General features: G+C 37.0%; 1 protein-coding gene across 1 annotated transcript in view; it reads left to right on the top strand.

Moving 5' to 3' along the window:
* TSHR (thyroid stimulating hormone receptor) overlaps positions 1-14,008 on the top strand; it is a gene marked incomplete at both ends in the record, with an annotated part of 165,525 nt that overhangs the window by 139,492 nt on the left and 12,025 nt on the right. Inside the window, one exon of the mRNA XM_080809177.1 lies at positions 29-106. Within this exon, the coding sequence (XP_080665303.1) occupies positions 29-106 (78 nt within the window). The remainder of the gene's footprint in view (positions 1-28; positions 107-14,008) is intronic.

The raw sequence follows: 14,008 nt of genomic DNA, 5'->3' as shown, positions 1-14,008 counted from the left end.
CTAACTCTCTCTCCCTCTCTCTCTCTAGTTACCTGAACAAGAATAAATACTTGACAGCTATTGACAAGGATGCATTTGGAGGAGTGTACAGTGGACCGACCCTGCTGTAAGTAAGACAAAAGAATGTCAGCCTTTGTTTTGTGTTATTTGGAATGAAGGGGGTCACTAAGAGGAGCAGCTGATGTTCATGGGTAGGGAATGTTGATGTCTTGGCTAAAGACTTGTCTAAAGGCTTAGCTCCTCCTGTACAGGCTACTGCTTGGAAGAAAGTCCTTGTTCTTTGAGGCTCAGAAGATCTCCCACTCCACCATGTCATCCTGATGCCTCATCAGGAAGTCACCCTGGTGTGGACATTCATGGTGTCCACTCTTGTGGGAAAAAAACATATTTTTGAGCAGCTGCTCTTTGCAGAACTCTGAGACACAGGATCTACAAATAGGTGGAAGACAATCTATGCAGGGAAAAGTGTGTACGAATGTGGATTGCACGATGCCTGGCATGAAGAAGGAAGAGTATAAATACATTGATTCCTATCTGGTAAAACTTGCCATCACCGGAAACGATGGGACATAATTAGTTTTAAACAGCATGAAAAGATATTTACTTGTGCATTTCTATGATTTGCATCCCCACAGCTTATAGGTAATCAAATTCTGTCAATTCTGCCTCTCTCAAGTTTCTTTATCAGTGCCATCTTGCCCGTCCCCTGGTTTTACCTTTGTTTAGAATCTCACCATTGACCATAATAAACACTGAATAATGTTTTGAATGAGTGGGGCGGGGGGGAAGAATCTCACCATTGAACATCTATCTGGTCAAGTCCTTGCCAAAGCAGAGCACAGCACCCCAGGAGAAATACAAGATAATCCATTAGAGGCAAGAAGAAATATTAGAGGTTCTATTTATACTTAAGCTTTTAAAAATAAGAACAAATTAAGTTTTGCTACTATTTTATACACAGATGACTGTGGTCCCTCAGGTGTCAGGTAGGGAATGGAGGCATCCCAAGGGAACACGGGGTGATCCACAGTTCAAAGACTTAACATCTGCGACTCTTTCAGCTTCAACAATTGTACCTCCCTTTCAGATTGAATGCCCCTAGTTAAGTGAATTCATGGCCTTATTTTCTTAACAGATAGACTCCATATGAGAGGGCAGAGTGACCCTGAAAATCTACTGCACCACATGGGGGTTCTTTGCTAACTCAGGGCAAAGTACTGATAAGCATTATGCATTTTTCTTTCCACGATAACACAAGTGGAAAAAAAAAAAAAAAAGGTGTTGACCTTTTTCCTGATTTTTTTTAACTTCCAAGATACTTTTAAAGACAACTTTAACTGTTCCTTCAAGATAAAGGTGATATTTCACTAATGAATGTTGTATTTCTGAAGAAATGTGTGCTTTGGAAAGGGCCTTTAAAAACAGGTATTTAATGAGATTGGTGAATGTCACTTAAGAAAATTACATCTTGTTAAAACCAGAAATTGAATTTTACCCTGTTGAAAAATATTTCAAATTAATAATTACAGGGGTTTAAAATCCATGTGTATAAAATATGAAAATGAAACACCTTCAGGTTAGTACACAAAGACAACTGACTGACATCTGAGAATATGAATTTCAATAAGAACATGCATTTAATTCCTGAATTGGATTGAGAGATGAGAATCTTAACTTAGTAAGTACAGCCAAGCCTGCCTTATTCCATGTGGAACCATCTATCTTTGTGCGGTAGCTTTTTTATTGACAGCCATTTAAACCAAAGCCACAATAAACTGAACCAGAAGCGGACCTCTGGAATAGCTATATCAGAAAGAGTTAAACAGCAATTTCCGAAATTAGTGAAGTATATTTAATCACACTGCTTTCACTTTAGTGAGATTTTTTAAAAACAGTATTTATTTTTATCTTATCCTTTTAAAATGTATGTTTAGTGTTTTTTACAATGTGTATAACATGTATTACGGTAATATGTGTGTAAAGCTCATAAATGTACATATGTTAAGGACACATACTCAAACATTTTTTACTTGTGAATATGTGACATAGAAAGAATTTAAAGACCAATGATGAAGACCACAACCACTCAAATTGGAGACCTGCTACAAGGTAAATGGTTGGTCCCAGAATTTACGTCAAAATACAGCTTCCTTTATGGAGAAAATCTTCCCATGAGAGCAAAGTTGCTCCAACTAAACAGTATGCTTTATGAAGTAGTTGGCTTGCATTATACTATAAGTTTCTTAGCTTTGTCAAGGACTCATAAGAATAAGTTAACCAATGGGCACCATGCTTTGAGTAGCACTAGTCTAGATGGCAAGAGCCCCATATCTCCCTTTGCCTTCTATGTTGTCCCCTCTCAATTCCATCCTCCCCAAACCTCTGTGTGTTAAAGTACAAATAGGATCTTAACATGCAGTGTTGGTCTCCCATAGCCCTTGAGATAAAGACCACGGTGTGGTATGCAAGACTCTGTTATAATCTTCAGCTTTGTCTCTCATGCCACTATATACCCTTGACCAATGATCCATCCATATTAGCTCCCCTAATGCTCCAACCTACATACGTGGCTATGCTAAACTCTTGTTTTTCATACTGCTTGAAAAATCCTATCACACTCTTATCTGTCTGATGAACACGTACTACCATTAGACGTTCAAGACTTCTCTCTGAAGTCATTCTTGACCTTTCTTCTCCTTAGGTAAAGATAAACATTTCTTCTTCTATACTCCAGTACCTCTATGTATGCATCTCAAAGCACCAGTAATAAGTTTCTGTTTCTCTCTCCAGGAGCTCCTACAGGACATGATTGTGTCTGTTTCATTTCTACAATTCTACTTCATTTTACAGTGCCTGAAACACAGTACTAGCTTAATAAATGTTTGCAAAATTAATATGGTATACAGTAAATGTTTGTATCGCACTTCTGTAAATGCTATAGCGTTTAAATAGCAGTCACATGATAAGGCACCTGTGACACATCCAAGCAGTGATGTCTACAAATGTGAAAGTAACAAGAGCGATCAGGAATGGAGATGTATTTAAGATGCTTTGGAATGCAGGTGGTAATGGGAGCTATGAGTATAGAGGAAATCTCAATAAATTGGGAGAACGGAGAAGCACCTGGGTGGTTCAGATGATTAAGTGTCTGCCTTCAGCTCAGGTCATGATCCCAGGATCCTAGGATCAGCCCCGCATCGGACTCCCTCTGGGCAGGGAGCATGCTTCCCCCTCTCCTTCTACTGCTCCCCCTGCTGTGCTCTCTTACTCTCTCTGTCAAATATATAAATAAATTTGTTTTAAAAAATGAATAGAATGGAGACTTCTGATAACCCTCCCCACCAAAGTAATCTTCCCTGATCCTTTCTTAAACAACATTAAAATGGGAGTACTTCACGAAAAAAGAGCATAAATTAAAAAGCATAAATTCTCAGTGATAGAGTGGAAGAGTGACATGAATAAGTGGTCTTGAAAATCCAAGAGAGAACTGCATGCTAACCATGCTGATTCAAAATCACTAAATCTAGGAAATATTTCATCAGTTAAATCTTAAGTATCCTGCAGGTGGGGGTATAGGTGACATTGAATTTGGAAGTCTTTAAAAACTTCACCTGTTCCCCTAGATCACCTCTCCCACACTGCACAGGTGACCAACTGCTTTTTATTAACCCCAGAAGAAAACTAGAGTTTACTTTCTGTTAAAATGCCATCACCATAGTTGAAGAATAATAGGCACAGTTGAGGGTAGAAGTGAAGCACCGTCTGCAAACAGGATTATGTGAAAGTTCACATACTAAAATGTAAGACCAATTAGTTTCTTATCCACTCAACTCACAGAATATTGTCATCAAAGTTAACAGTTTCCAGATAGGAGATTAAAGTTCTGGGGAGGCTGACAACCCCAAGGAAAGAAAAAAACCTACAAAAATGCTCATTGATATTTTCCCAAAGACACTGAAGTAAAACCCTTCAGGCAACAAACAAAAACACACAGAGCTCTCCATAAGCCTCCCCCACAAACATGAACATGCATCCAAGGATCCCTAAACCTTAGGGGAAAGCTGTTGACATGAAAAACAGAGACTAGAACAGAGAAGGGAAATTTAAAGGAATATAAATAAAGCAAGAAACAGAAAACTTTAATAAAAAGTTATAACAAATATCCTCAGAGAGATAGTTTTTTTCATCTATAACTTAACTTCTTACAGAGTAATACTCTGAAAACAAGAAAAGGCTTTTGACTCCTAGAATAAAACATAGGGAAAACTTTCTTGACATAGGCCTTAGTGATGATTTTTTAGATATGACACCAAAAGCATAAGCAACAAAACCAAAAATAATCTAGTGGGACTACATTAAATCAAAAGGCTTCTGCACAGCAAAGGAAATGCTCAGCAAAATGAAAAGGCAACGTAAAGAATAGGAAAAAATATTTGTAAATCTTATGTCTGAGAAGAGGTTAATACCCAAAAAATATAAGGAACTCTCACAAGTCAATTTTTTAAGAAACCTAAATAATCTAATTGAAAAATGGGCAAAGAACATGAACAGGCCTATTTCCAAAGCTACAAGTAAGAGGCAATTTCCATTTATAAGTTGAATAAATTTGGGGGACATACAAATGGCCAATAGGAATATGAAAATGTATTCGACATCACTAACCACTAGGAAAATGCAGTAACCATAATGAGATGTCACCCCACATATGTTAGAATAGCTATTATGAAAGAGAGAAGAGAAAACAACTATTAACAAGGATATGAAGAAAAAGGAACACTTACGTGCTATTGGTAGGAATATAAACTGTATAGCCATTATGAAGAACAGTATGGAAGTTCCTCAAAAAATTAAAACTAGAATTATCATATGATCCAGCAATCCTACGTCTGGGTGCATATCCAAAGGAAATGAAATCACTACACTGAAGTGATATCTGCATTGCCATATTCATTGGAGAATTATTACAATAAGGAAAACATGGAAACAAGTACTTATTACAATAAGTAAAACTTAGACGAATACTTCTAAGTGTTCATCAATGAATGGATAAAGAAAAGATGGTGTGTGATATATATAATGGAATATTACTCAATTGTGAGAAATCCTGCCATTTGCAACAACATGGATGAACCTTAAGGCCATATGCTAAATGAAATAAGTCAGACAGGGAATGACAAATAGTATAGGATCTCACTTACATGCGGAATTTAGAAAAGCCAAATTCATAGAAACAGAGAGTAAATTGGTGGTTGTCAGGGACAGTGGGTGGGGGAAATGGGGAAATGTTGGTCAAAGGGTACACAGTTTCCAGTTATAAGTTGAATAAGTTCTGGGAATCTAATGTACAGCATGGTGACTATACTTTAAATAATACTGTATTGTATACTTAAAAGTTTCTAAGAGATCTTAAAAGTTCTCCCCCCACATATGTACAAAAAGAAATGCTGGCTATGTGAGGTAATGGATGTGTTAACTAATCTTACTATATATATATATATATATAGTAAATAGCAAATCATCACATCATATACTTTAAATTTACACAATGCTATATGTCTATTATATCTCAATAAACCTGGGCGAGGGGAGAAGGAGTCCTTGGAAATGAAAAATATGGTAGTCAGGGCCACAGGCAAATGCATATATAAATTTAGGATATATTATTTGAAGATTTTATTTATTTATTTGAGAGAGAGAGAAGCAGACTCCCCACTGAGCAGGGAGCCCAATGTGGGGCTCGATCCCAGAACACTAGGATAATGACTTGAGCCAAAGGCAGATACCCAACTGACTGAGCCACCCAGGTGTTCCCAACTTTAGAATATTTTGACAGCCCATTGCCCCAAAAGGTTTTACTAGTCTGAGTTCCACTAACCAATTATTAGAGTGTCTGTTCCTTTACAGGCTTCCCAAAATATACTATGTATGCTTTAATGTCAAACATTCTTGTGGGTGATAGGTAAGAAATGGTATCTCCCTATAATTTTATTTTGCATTTCTCTAATTACGAGTGAGGTTGGACATCTTGCTATCTCTTTGTCTGGTTAAGAACCTTTATTCTTATTTTTTCCACATTTTCCCTAATAGGTTTTACGCTTCCTTGCCCCCAAATTTTTATAGTTATTTATAGATCATAGTTATAAAATTATATCTTTATATATGATATCATTCATAAGTACCCTTTACCATTTCATTTTTTGTCAACTTATTTTGTTACAGTGAGGGAACTACAGTGGTAGTCAACACACACACAAAATTAACCAGTTTTCAAAGATAGAGTGGAAAACATCTCCCAGAAAAGAGAACACTCAAAAATAACATACGGAATAGAGGAGAGAAAAGATGAGAAAATTGTAAGCTCAAACTTTTGGAGGGGGAAATAAAAACAACAACAAAAAAAGGAAGTTGTGAGAGATGTTTTCCCATAAATGAAGGAAATAAGTTTTCAGAATTAAAAAATCCGTAAAGAATTCTCATGAATGAAAAAGAGCTCATGGAGGTACATCATAAGTCATGAAAATGCTGTGATAAAGAGAATAGCCTAGAAGCTTTTAAAGAGAAAAATCACATTGCCTGCGAAGATTGAAGACTCAGCATGCCATCAATCTTCTTAGCAGTAACATTGAAAGATAGAAAATAACAGAGTACATCCCTCAAATTCTGAGGGAAAGTGATATCAAGGATATCAAGGATAACGGTAAAATAAAGACATTTTCAGACATGAAAAGTCTCAAAATCCTGATTTCCCATTCACCTTTTCTTGGAAGAAAAGAAAGAGGAAAATAAGGAATTCAGAAACAGTGATCAATACAGGAAAGAAAGAAATGGAATTCCCAGGATGACCAGAGGTCCTGGGAATTTTGAGACTAAGAAGTCTACTCCAGAGCTAAAGGAGAGCTCCAGGAGAGAGTTCTAGAAATAAAATAGATTGATAGGCTATGATAGTCATACAAGATTGACTGTATGAAAAACTGTTTTGCTAGATGTTTCAGAGAGCTTTAGAGCACACAAAAGACTCAGGAAGAGGTTCACTCAAACCAAGGTATGTAAATAAAACAGAGAGAAGACAGAAAGCTACACAAGTAACGAAATGAAATCAAGATATGCAGAGTTGTAATACCCAAAATACTAAATTCAGCTTTAACCAAATATGTCCTAAAACTGTTCCGGGACATTAGAGGGGCTGTCTGGAGAATGTGTGTGGGGGTTAACTGAAGTGAGGAGAGCTAAACTCTCATCTTCCATAACAAGAAGTCAGTAGGTGAATCAAAAACCAATAAATCAAGAAATTATGGAAAGAAATACCTGTTAAAAGTTAAAAGTAGTTGTTCCTGGGACATCAGGAAGCAGACTAGAGGAGAAATAGCACAGGGGCCTACTGCTGTATCACCAAGCTTCCAGTGTAATTTGCTTTTTAAAAATAGGTCCACATATTATTTTAATGAAAACTAGAATTGAATTTAAAAAGAAAACCACAAAGCCCAGGAAGAGGAAACAATGGAGATGGCAGCATTTGAAAAGGCAGTAGTAGGAAAGCACAGAGTAGACGAAGAGTTCAATCTCCCTCTTCAAATTTCAAGCACAGTTGTCTTAAAATGCATGAATAAACTAACCATGGGTGGCTTTATGACATCACCTTAATTCTTGTCTTGAACTTCTGTCAAAATCTTTTACTGTATTTCCCACAACCTTTTTCCCCATTAACTAGAATTTAAGATCTAAGGAAATCAATTATGTCTTTCATTTTTTGTAATTCCCCCATTTCAAAAGACAAGATGGCAAGTACAATAAATATCTGATAAATTGTAACCTCATACCAAATAGCCATGATTTGGCTGCGATTTGGTATAAAAGCCAAACTTGGAAAATCTTAAGCTCCAGCTAAAGAGAATAGAAATGCATGACATACATATTTCTGCCTCATAAAGATATTTGAGAAAGAACACAGTCATTTCTAACAGTCAACAAAAGCAGTCTAACTTGCCCACTCACTTTACCATCTTTTTTTCAAGGTCAATTCTCAAAAAAGAATCTAATTCAAAACAGGTACAACATTTAAAGTGAGATCTATTCTCCAATCATTGGATCTATTCTCCAATCATTAATATAATATATATATTAATTAATATATAACATATAAATAACAATATATATTATATATATAATATATATAAAGTGAGATCTATTCTCTAATCATTAATATATAACATTATTAATCATATATTAAAATATCATATAACATCGTATATTAAAAAATGCCTTTTAAATTTAGTTCAGAAGTTGAATTTTTTTTACTTATTGATTTTCTCAATCAAGATATGTAATCTCATTTTCCATTTTTATGCTTTCCATTTTTGATTATCTTGTTTTCTTTTAATCTTATTTTGAAAGAGAATCTCTTGGTGTTTATAATCCCAAAGGAAAGAACACACTGAAATGCAATGCCTTCCATAATAAGCAGAGTTCTCTAAGGTCTAAATTATGTAACCCACATTAAAAAGCACTTAACTTACTATTGAAAATGACTCTAATAGTCCCACTTACTATTATAAGTTATCTCCTAAGAAGAGGACATCTCTGTAACAATATCCTTGAGTTTGTAGAACATGTCTCAACAAAAATAAACTTTGGTTGTTATTAGCTGATCAAATTAATCATTTAAAATCTAAAGGTCATGGCACTGCCATCTTGGTTTAGAGAAGAATAAGCTTTTTATGTTCTTTTCTTTTACTCAGTAGTCTTCACAAAGTCATACTATTAGATGGCTGAAAAATGGTGGCAGAGTTTTTTGGCATGTCTGAAGTCCACAGGTATGCTGAATACATGGTTTCTAGGTTGATGCTGGACAAAGTTACTTTTTTTATTGAGGTATAATTTACATACAGTAACATACAGTGTGCAGATTGGGCAAAATTATGTTAGCCTATCCTAATCCAGGCTTAGAACATTTTCATCACCCAGAAAGTTCCTCTCATGCCCCAGCTTTCATAGACAACCACAGATCTATTCGTTTTTCTCATATAAAAATCTAGGAGTAAAGCTGTCAGGTCACAGGATAGATAAACATTTAAATTTGTAGGAAATACTGCCCCCCAAAATCCCACTTTCTATTCAAACCAGAGAGGTATGAAAATTTCACACTCACTAGCCCATTGTATTGTCAATCTTTTTGATTTAGCCATTCTACCTGCTATAAAGTTGTTGGGGCTTATTCTCTTTTCCCCTGATGATTAATGATGAGCATCTTTTCCTATACCTAGTAACCATTTGTATATTTTCTTTTGTCAAGTGTCTGTTCAAATACCTTATCTTATTTAATTGGGTTGTTTGTCTTTTTATTATTGAATTTTAGACCTAAATGAAATCAGCTTTAGTCCTAACTCCCAGCCCTTCACCATCCATAGTTTATCCTCTCTTTCCCTTTTCTCTTTCCTTTCTAAGGAGAAATAGCAAATCTGAAGCAAATTCGTCAAAATGTTCATTTACTTACTTATTCTGCAGACATTTTACTGAGCACCTACTGAATTCCATGAGTGTTATAAGGATAAGACCCAACTTCTGTTTTTAAAGAGGTTACAGTCAAATTTAGGAGAAATGTGCATAAATAACTATAAGTTTTTATATAAGTATGAGAAGTATTTAAAGAATCAAGATACCATTCCTAGGTAGGGTGACCAGCAAAGGCCTCACTACAGAAGGTGATATTTGAGATGGGCTTCAGATGAGGGGTAGAATTGCAATAGAAAGAGACGGAGTTATGAGAGAAAGAACAAAGGCAAGTCTATAGAAAAACATAGGATGTGTTCAAAGAACAGTAATAACAACAAAACATAACTTAAGCCAACGGATAGTGTTGGAAAAATGTGTTGTGTTAAAATCATACTGTGGGGAACATGACCTGACTAGGGAAGTTAAGGGTTGCTCACTGAAGAATTACCATGCATATATTAGTAATAGTTATATAACCCATTACAGTTTGTGGCCCTCTTCAAAGCACCCCTATGTCTTCTTTCCTTCACCTTTGCCCATCCTTGGCCCTGTCTTAGTCCTGAATACCTGTGTCCCAGCCACTGTGCCATGACTACTCGTTTGCATCTCCTGGCTATTTGGCAGGCACGGGACCTTCTCAGAGAGCATCGAGATTGCACCCAAAGACTTAATCAGCCTGGCACACTTTGTCTCCTTTCCGTGCTTTCCAAGCAGAGCCTCAAAGAGAGCAGCTCTCTTTGAGAGGAAGGGAACCTCCTAAGGTAGAAAACCAGAGAAGATTTGTTGCTAGGTTGTTCTGCTCATGGGAGTGAGAAATGAGTTGCAAAGATAAACATACTCTTACAGTTCCTGGCTTGGGCATCAAGTCCGACCTGCGCCAAGGGAGCCAAGTTTGGGGAAGCGATGGAAGCAGGTCACCCCTCCTTCCTAAGGCACACGCCTGTGTCTCCAGAGGCAAGTAGGTGACTTGCAACCACTTTGCGGAGTCCTTGAGAGCTGTGAGGAAGGTCACTGAAGAATCTGAAGAGAAAGAGTAGACAACTACTTTTCCAGAACTGTGTGCATGCTGACTTCTTGCTGATCACAAGAGGATTGTCCACTTCAGCCCTAGGAATCTTCAGACTGGAAGAATTGTGTCAACAACTCAGGATAATTGGATAACACAAAAAATCCAGTATTGACCAGTAGCATCTCTTATTACCATGGCCACTGATAGGAGAAAACAGGGCAACTGCTTTAAGTCCCAGCAATCTGTCATGGTAGGGTTACTTTCTTCAGCAATTGAGAAATCATTTGCAAAGCATTCCCAAACTGGAGTGATGATTCTTGTAGGAGAGAGATGATGGGGTAATGACAAAGGTCCTCGAAGTCGTACAAACATTTATATTTCTTCAACTGACTAAAAGTGCAACAACTATCATCCTCAAAAGTTTTTTACTTTAACTAAAAGAGAAGTTCTCCAAAGCACTGAGAACCACTGTTCTAGAGCAATGACTTAAAATGATCATTCATTTTACGAAGGGATTCAGTCTGAATAAATGTTTTCATATCTATGCCAAGCTGAAAAGTAAACTGGAATGACTTTTCACCCTTGAGAAAGAATAATTCACAAACCCATTAACTGTTTCTTGTAACACAGTTTTGCTAAAGCTAATTCTTTAAGTAAGGGCTTGTCACATTGAGAGCAACTGATAGAACGTAAAAGAAGATTTGCTGAGTCTGAGTTCTAGGAAAAGAAACTTGCAAAATGTTCTAAATCATATAAATTCTGAACAGTTTTATTAACTAGTCACTTCTCTTTAGCTAGGAATCCTCAATGTGCTAAATCTTAAGAACAAAAAATAAGTAGGAGCACTTTTTCTTTGTAACTTTAAGTATAAATAATCTACATTTTATTAAGTGCCTACTAGCTCTATGCTAAACATTTTTATATAAATTATTTTATTTTATCCCATCAACCCCAAAGGATTCTGACTTTTCTAACACTACTTTTCTCATATTTTTTGGTGATTTCACCCATATCAAGTCTCAGTTACATATGGGGTGAAAGAAGAGAAATAAGATTGCATCGGGCCAAACAGCTGAGGCAAATATAATGTTATGTAGAAAGTTTTACTTGTGATTTTACAATTAATTAGAAGATGCTAGCCATAGGCATACTGATAGGAGGGGTGAATCAACCTAGGATTAAAATTTTCAATACATAATCCACAAACATAAGCACGAGAAGCAGTTTATGGTGTAAACAATGAGGCATTCTGTTCTTCTCAAGTAAGTATGGATGAGTACTAAATTCTTTGACTCTTCTGAGATTTTTACTCTTGGGACAGATGGAAGAAAATAAGTAGTTAAGGGTTTTCATTCTGACACAATATTTCTGCCAGGTCACTGAAATCCATTTTGTTAATTATGTTCTGCTTCTGATTCTAAAGGAAATAAACACCTTAAAAGAAATTGGACTTTTCATTTCTCACAGGTAGCACTGAGGTCCATCCTTCAGCCACTACGGTGATGGTCATTTTGTATGTGTGTTGGGGAGGGAGAGAGGATTTAACACTGAAGACAAGGATAGGTTTTCGTTTAGCATCTATCTGGCTATTGGCAAGAAGTTGCCATCATTTCCTTTCGTCATTGTGTGGGAAAGACCCGAGATTACTGAATTACAGTATATCGATAGTTTTTCTTTGAAGAAACCATCATGCTAAGATAGTAAACTCCATGAGATTTTTCTGGGTCATGGAAGCTACAGGCTTAAAAGAAATGTGATTATATAAACTTGAGAGGGAGAAAAAGAGGACAGCAGTGATATCTGAGTTACAAAGCAATTTTATATACACACAAAGATTTCAAGGAAAGATTAGTAATTTATGATCATCTGAATCTTTGGCCCATAATCTTATTATTAATGGCAGACATTTTTGAGCTTCAGCTGTGTTATAGGTTCTTTACAGATAGTAGATGGCCTTGAGCCTTTTTAACTATTCAATGGCAGGTGTTATTATCCCTCTTTAACAAATGAGAAACAGAGGTGCAGAGATGATAGGTAAGTTCCCAAGCTCACCTGGCCATAAGTGAAGGTTCTAGAATGCAAACCCAGTAGTAACTAACCCAGAAACACCATTTCTTCCTAGCACACAAGGTTAATTCTTTTCACGTAGGATTATTTTTGCATCTGTTATTCTCCAACTTTGCTTGATCATTTTCTTAAATTTCTCCTTAAAATGGTCCAGGTCTTTAGCATCTTCCTCAGAAAAAAACCAAAGTCCTCACAAATAGCATTCAAAGACCCTGCTATAACATCTTCCTACCCATGACCTGTTCTCTGATTCCATCTCCTCCTTCTTTCCTCCTCATCACTCCACACCAGCCATACTGAACAAGTCCACTTAAGGGTTGTACACTGTCTTTATATAGAAGGCTCTTTCCCCAGGTATCCATGGGGTTTGCTCCTTCACCTCTTTCAAGTTTTTGCTTAAAAGTTATCTTCTCATTGAGGTCTTCCCTGAACACCCTATTTAAAATTGCAAGCTGCCCACCATTCTTCATCATGCTTCCCTGCTCTGTGTTTCTCCATGATGCTTATTACTATCCCCATCTGGATGTCTAATAGGCATCTCAAACTCAACCGGTCCAAAACTGAGCCCCTGATCTTTCCCTATACACCTCCCTCACTTGCAATCTTCGCCATCTCAGGAAATGGCAACTCCATTCTTTTAGCTGCAGACCAGAAATCTCAGAGTCATTCTTAACTCCCCTTTCCCACCCATATCCAATTCATGAGAAAGTGCCATTGATTCTACCTTTTAAATCTATTCAAACTCCAGCCATTCTCAGCATCTCCAGTGCTCCCCCTCTGGTCCAAGAGACCATCCTCTCTATTGTTGGTCTCCTCATTTCCAACCTTTGCGCTCTTTGGTTTCCTTTCAAAGCAATAGCCAGACTGATCCTTTCAAAATAAGTCAGATAAATCATTCCTCTAAAGACTCTTGATCTCATTCTGATAAAAAGACAAAGTCCTTCTGATGGCCTACAAGGCACACATGATCTGGCTCCCCATTACATATCTGACTTCTACATTTCCTACTCCTCTGCTGTCTCAGCTCCCACCACAGTGGCCTCCTTATTTCTTCAAACATAGCAGGAACACTCTTACCTCAGGGCTTTGGCACTAGCTGGTCTCTCTGCCTGCACTGTTCTTGCCTCAGACATCAACACGTTTCTCTCCCTCACCTCCTTTAGACCCTTGCTTTACTGTCTCTTCCATGAGGACTTTCCTGACACCATCCCCAATTGTGACCCCACTTTTGAGTTCTTCCTTTCCTCTTCCTGGTATTCCTTTTCCCCACAGTTTTATTATTATCAAACTTTTTTTTTCAAGATTTTATTTATTTATTTATTTGACAGAGAGAGAGAGATCACAAGTAGGCAGAGAGGGGTGGGGAGGAAGCAGGCTCCCTGCTGAGCGGAGAGCCCTATGCGGGGCTCGATCCCAGGACCCTGAGATCATGACCTGAGCTGA

Source organism: Martes martes (assembly GCF_963455335.1).
Source record: "Martes martes genome assembly, chromosome: 7".
NCBI lineage: Eukaryota > Metazoa > Chordata > Mammalia > Carnivora > Mustelidae > Martes > Martes martes.
This window is presented reverse-complemented; position numbering and strand designations above follow the sequence as displayed.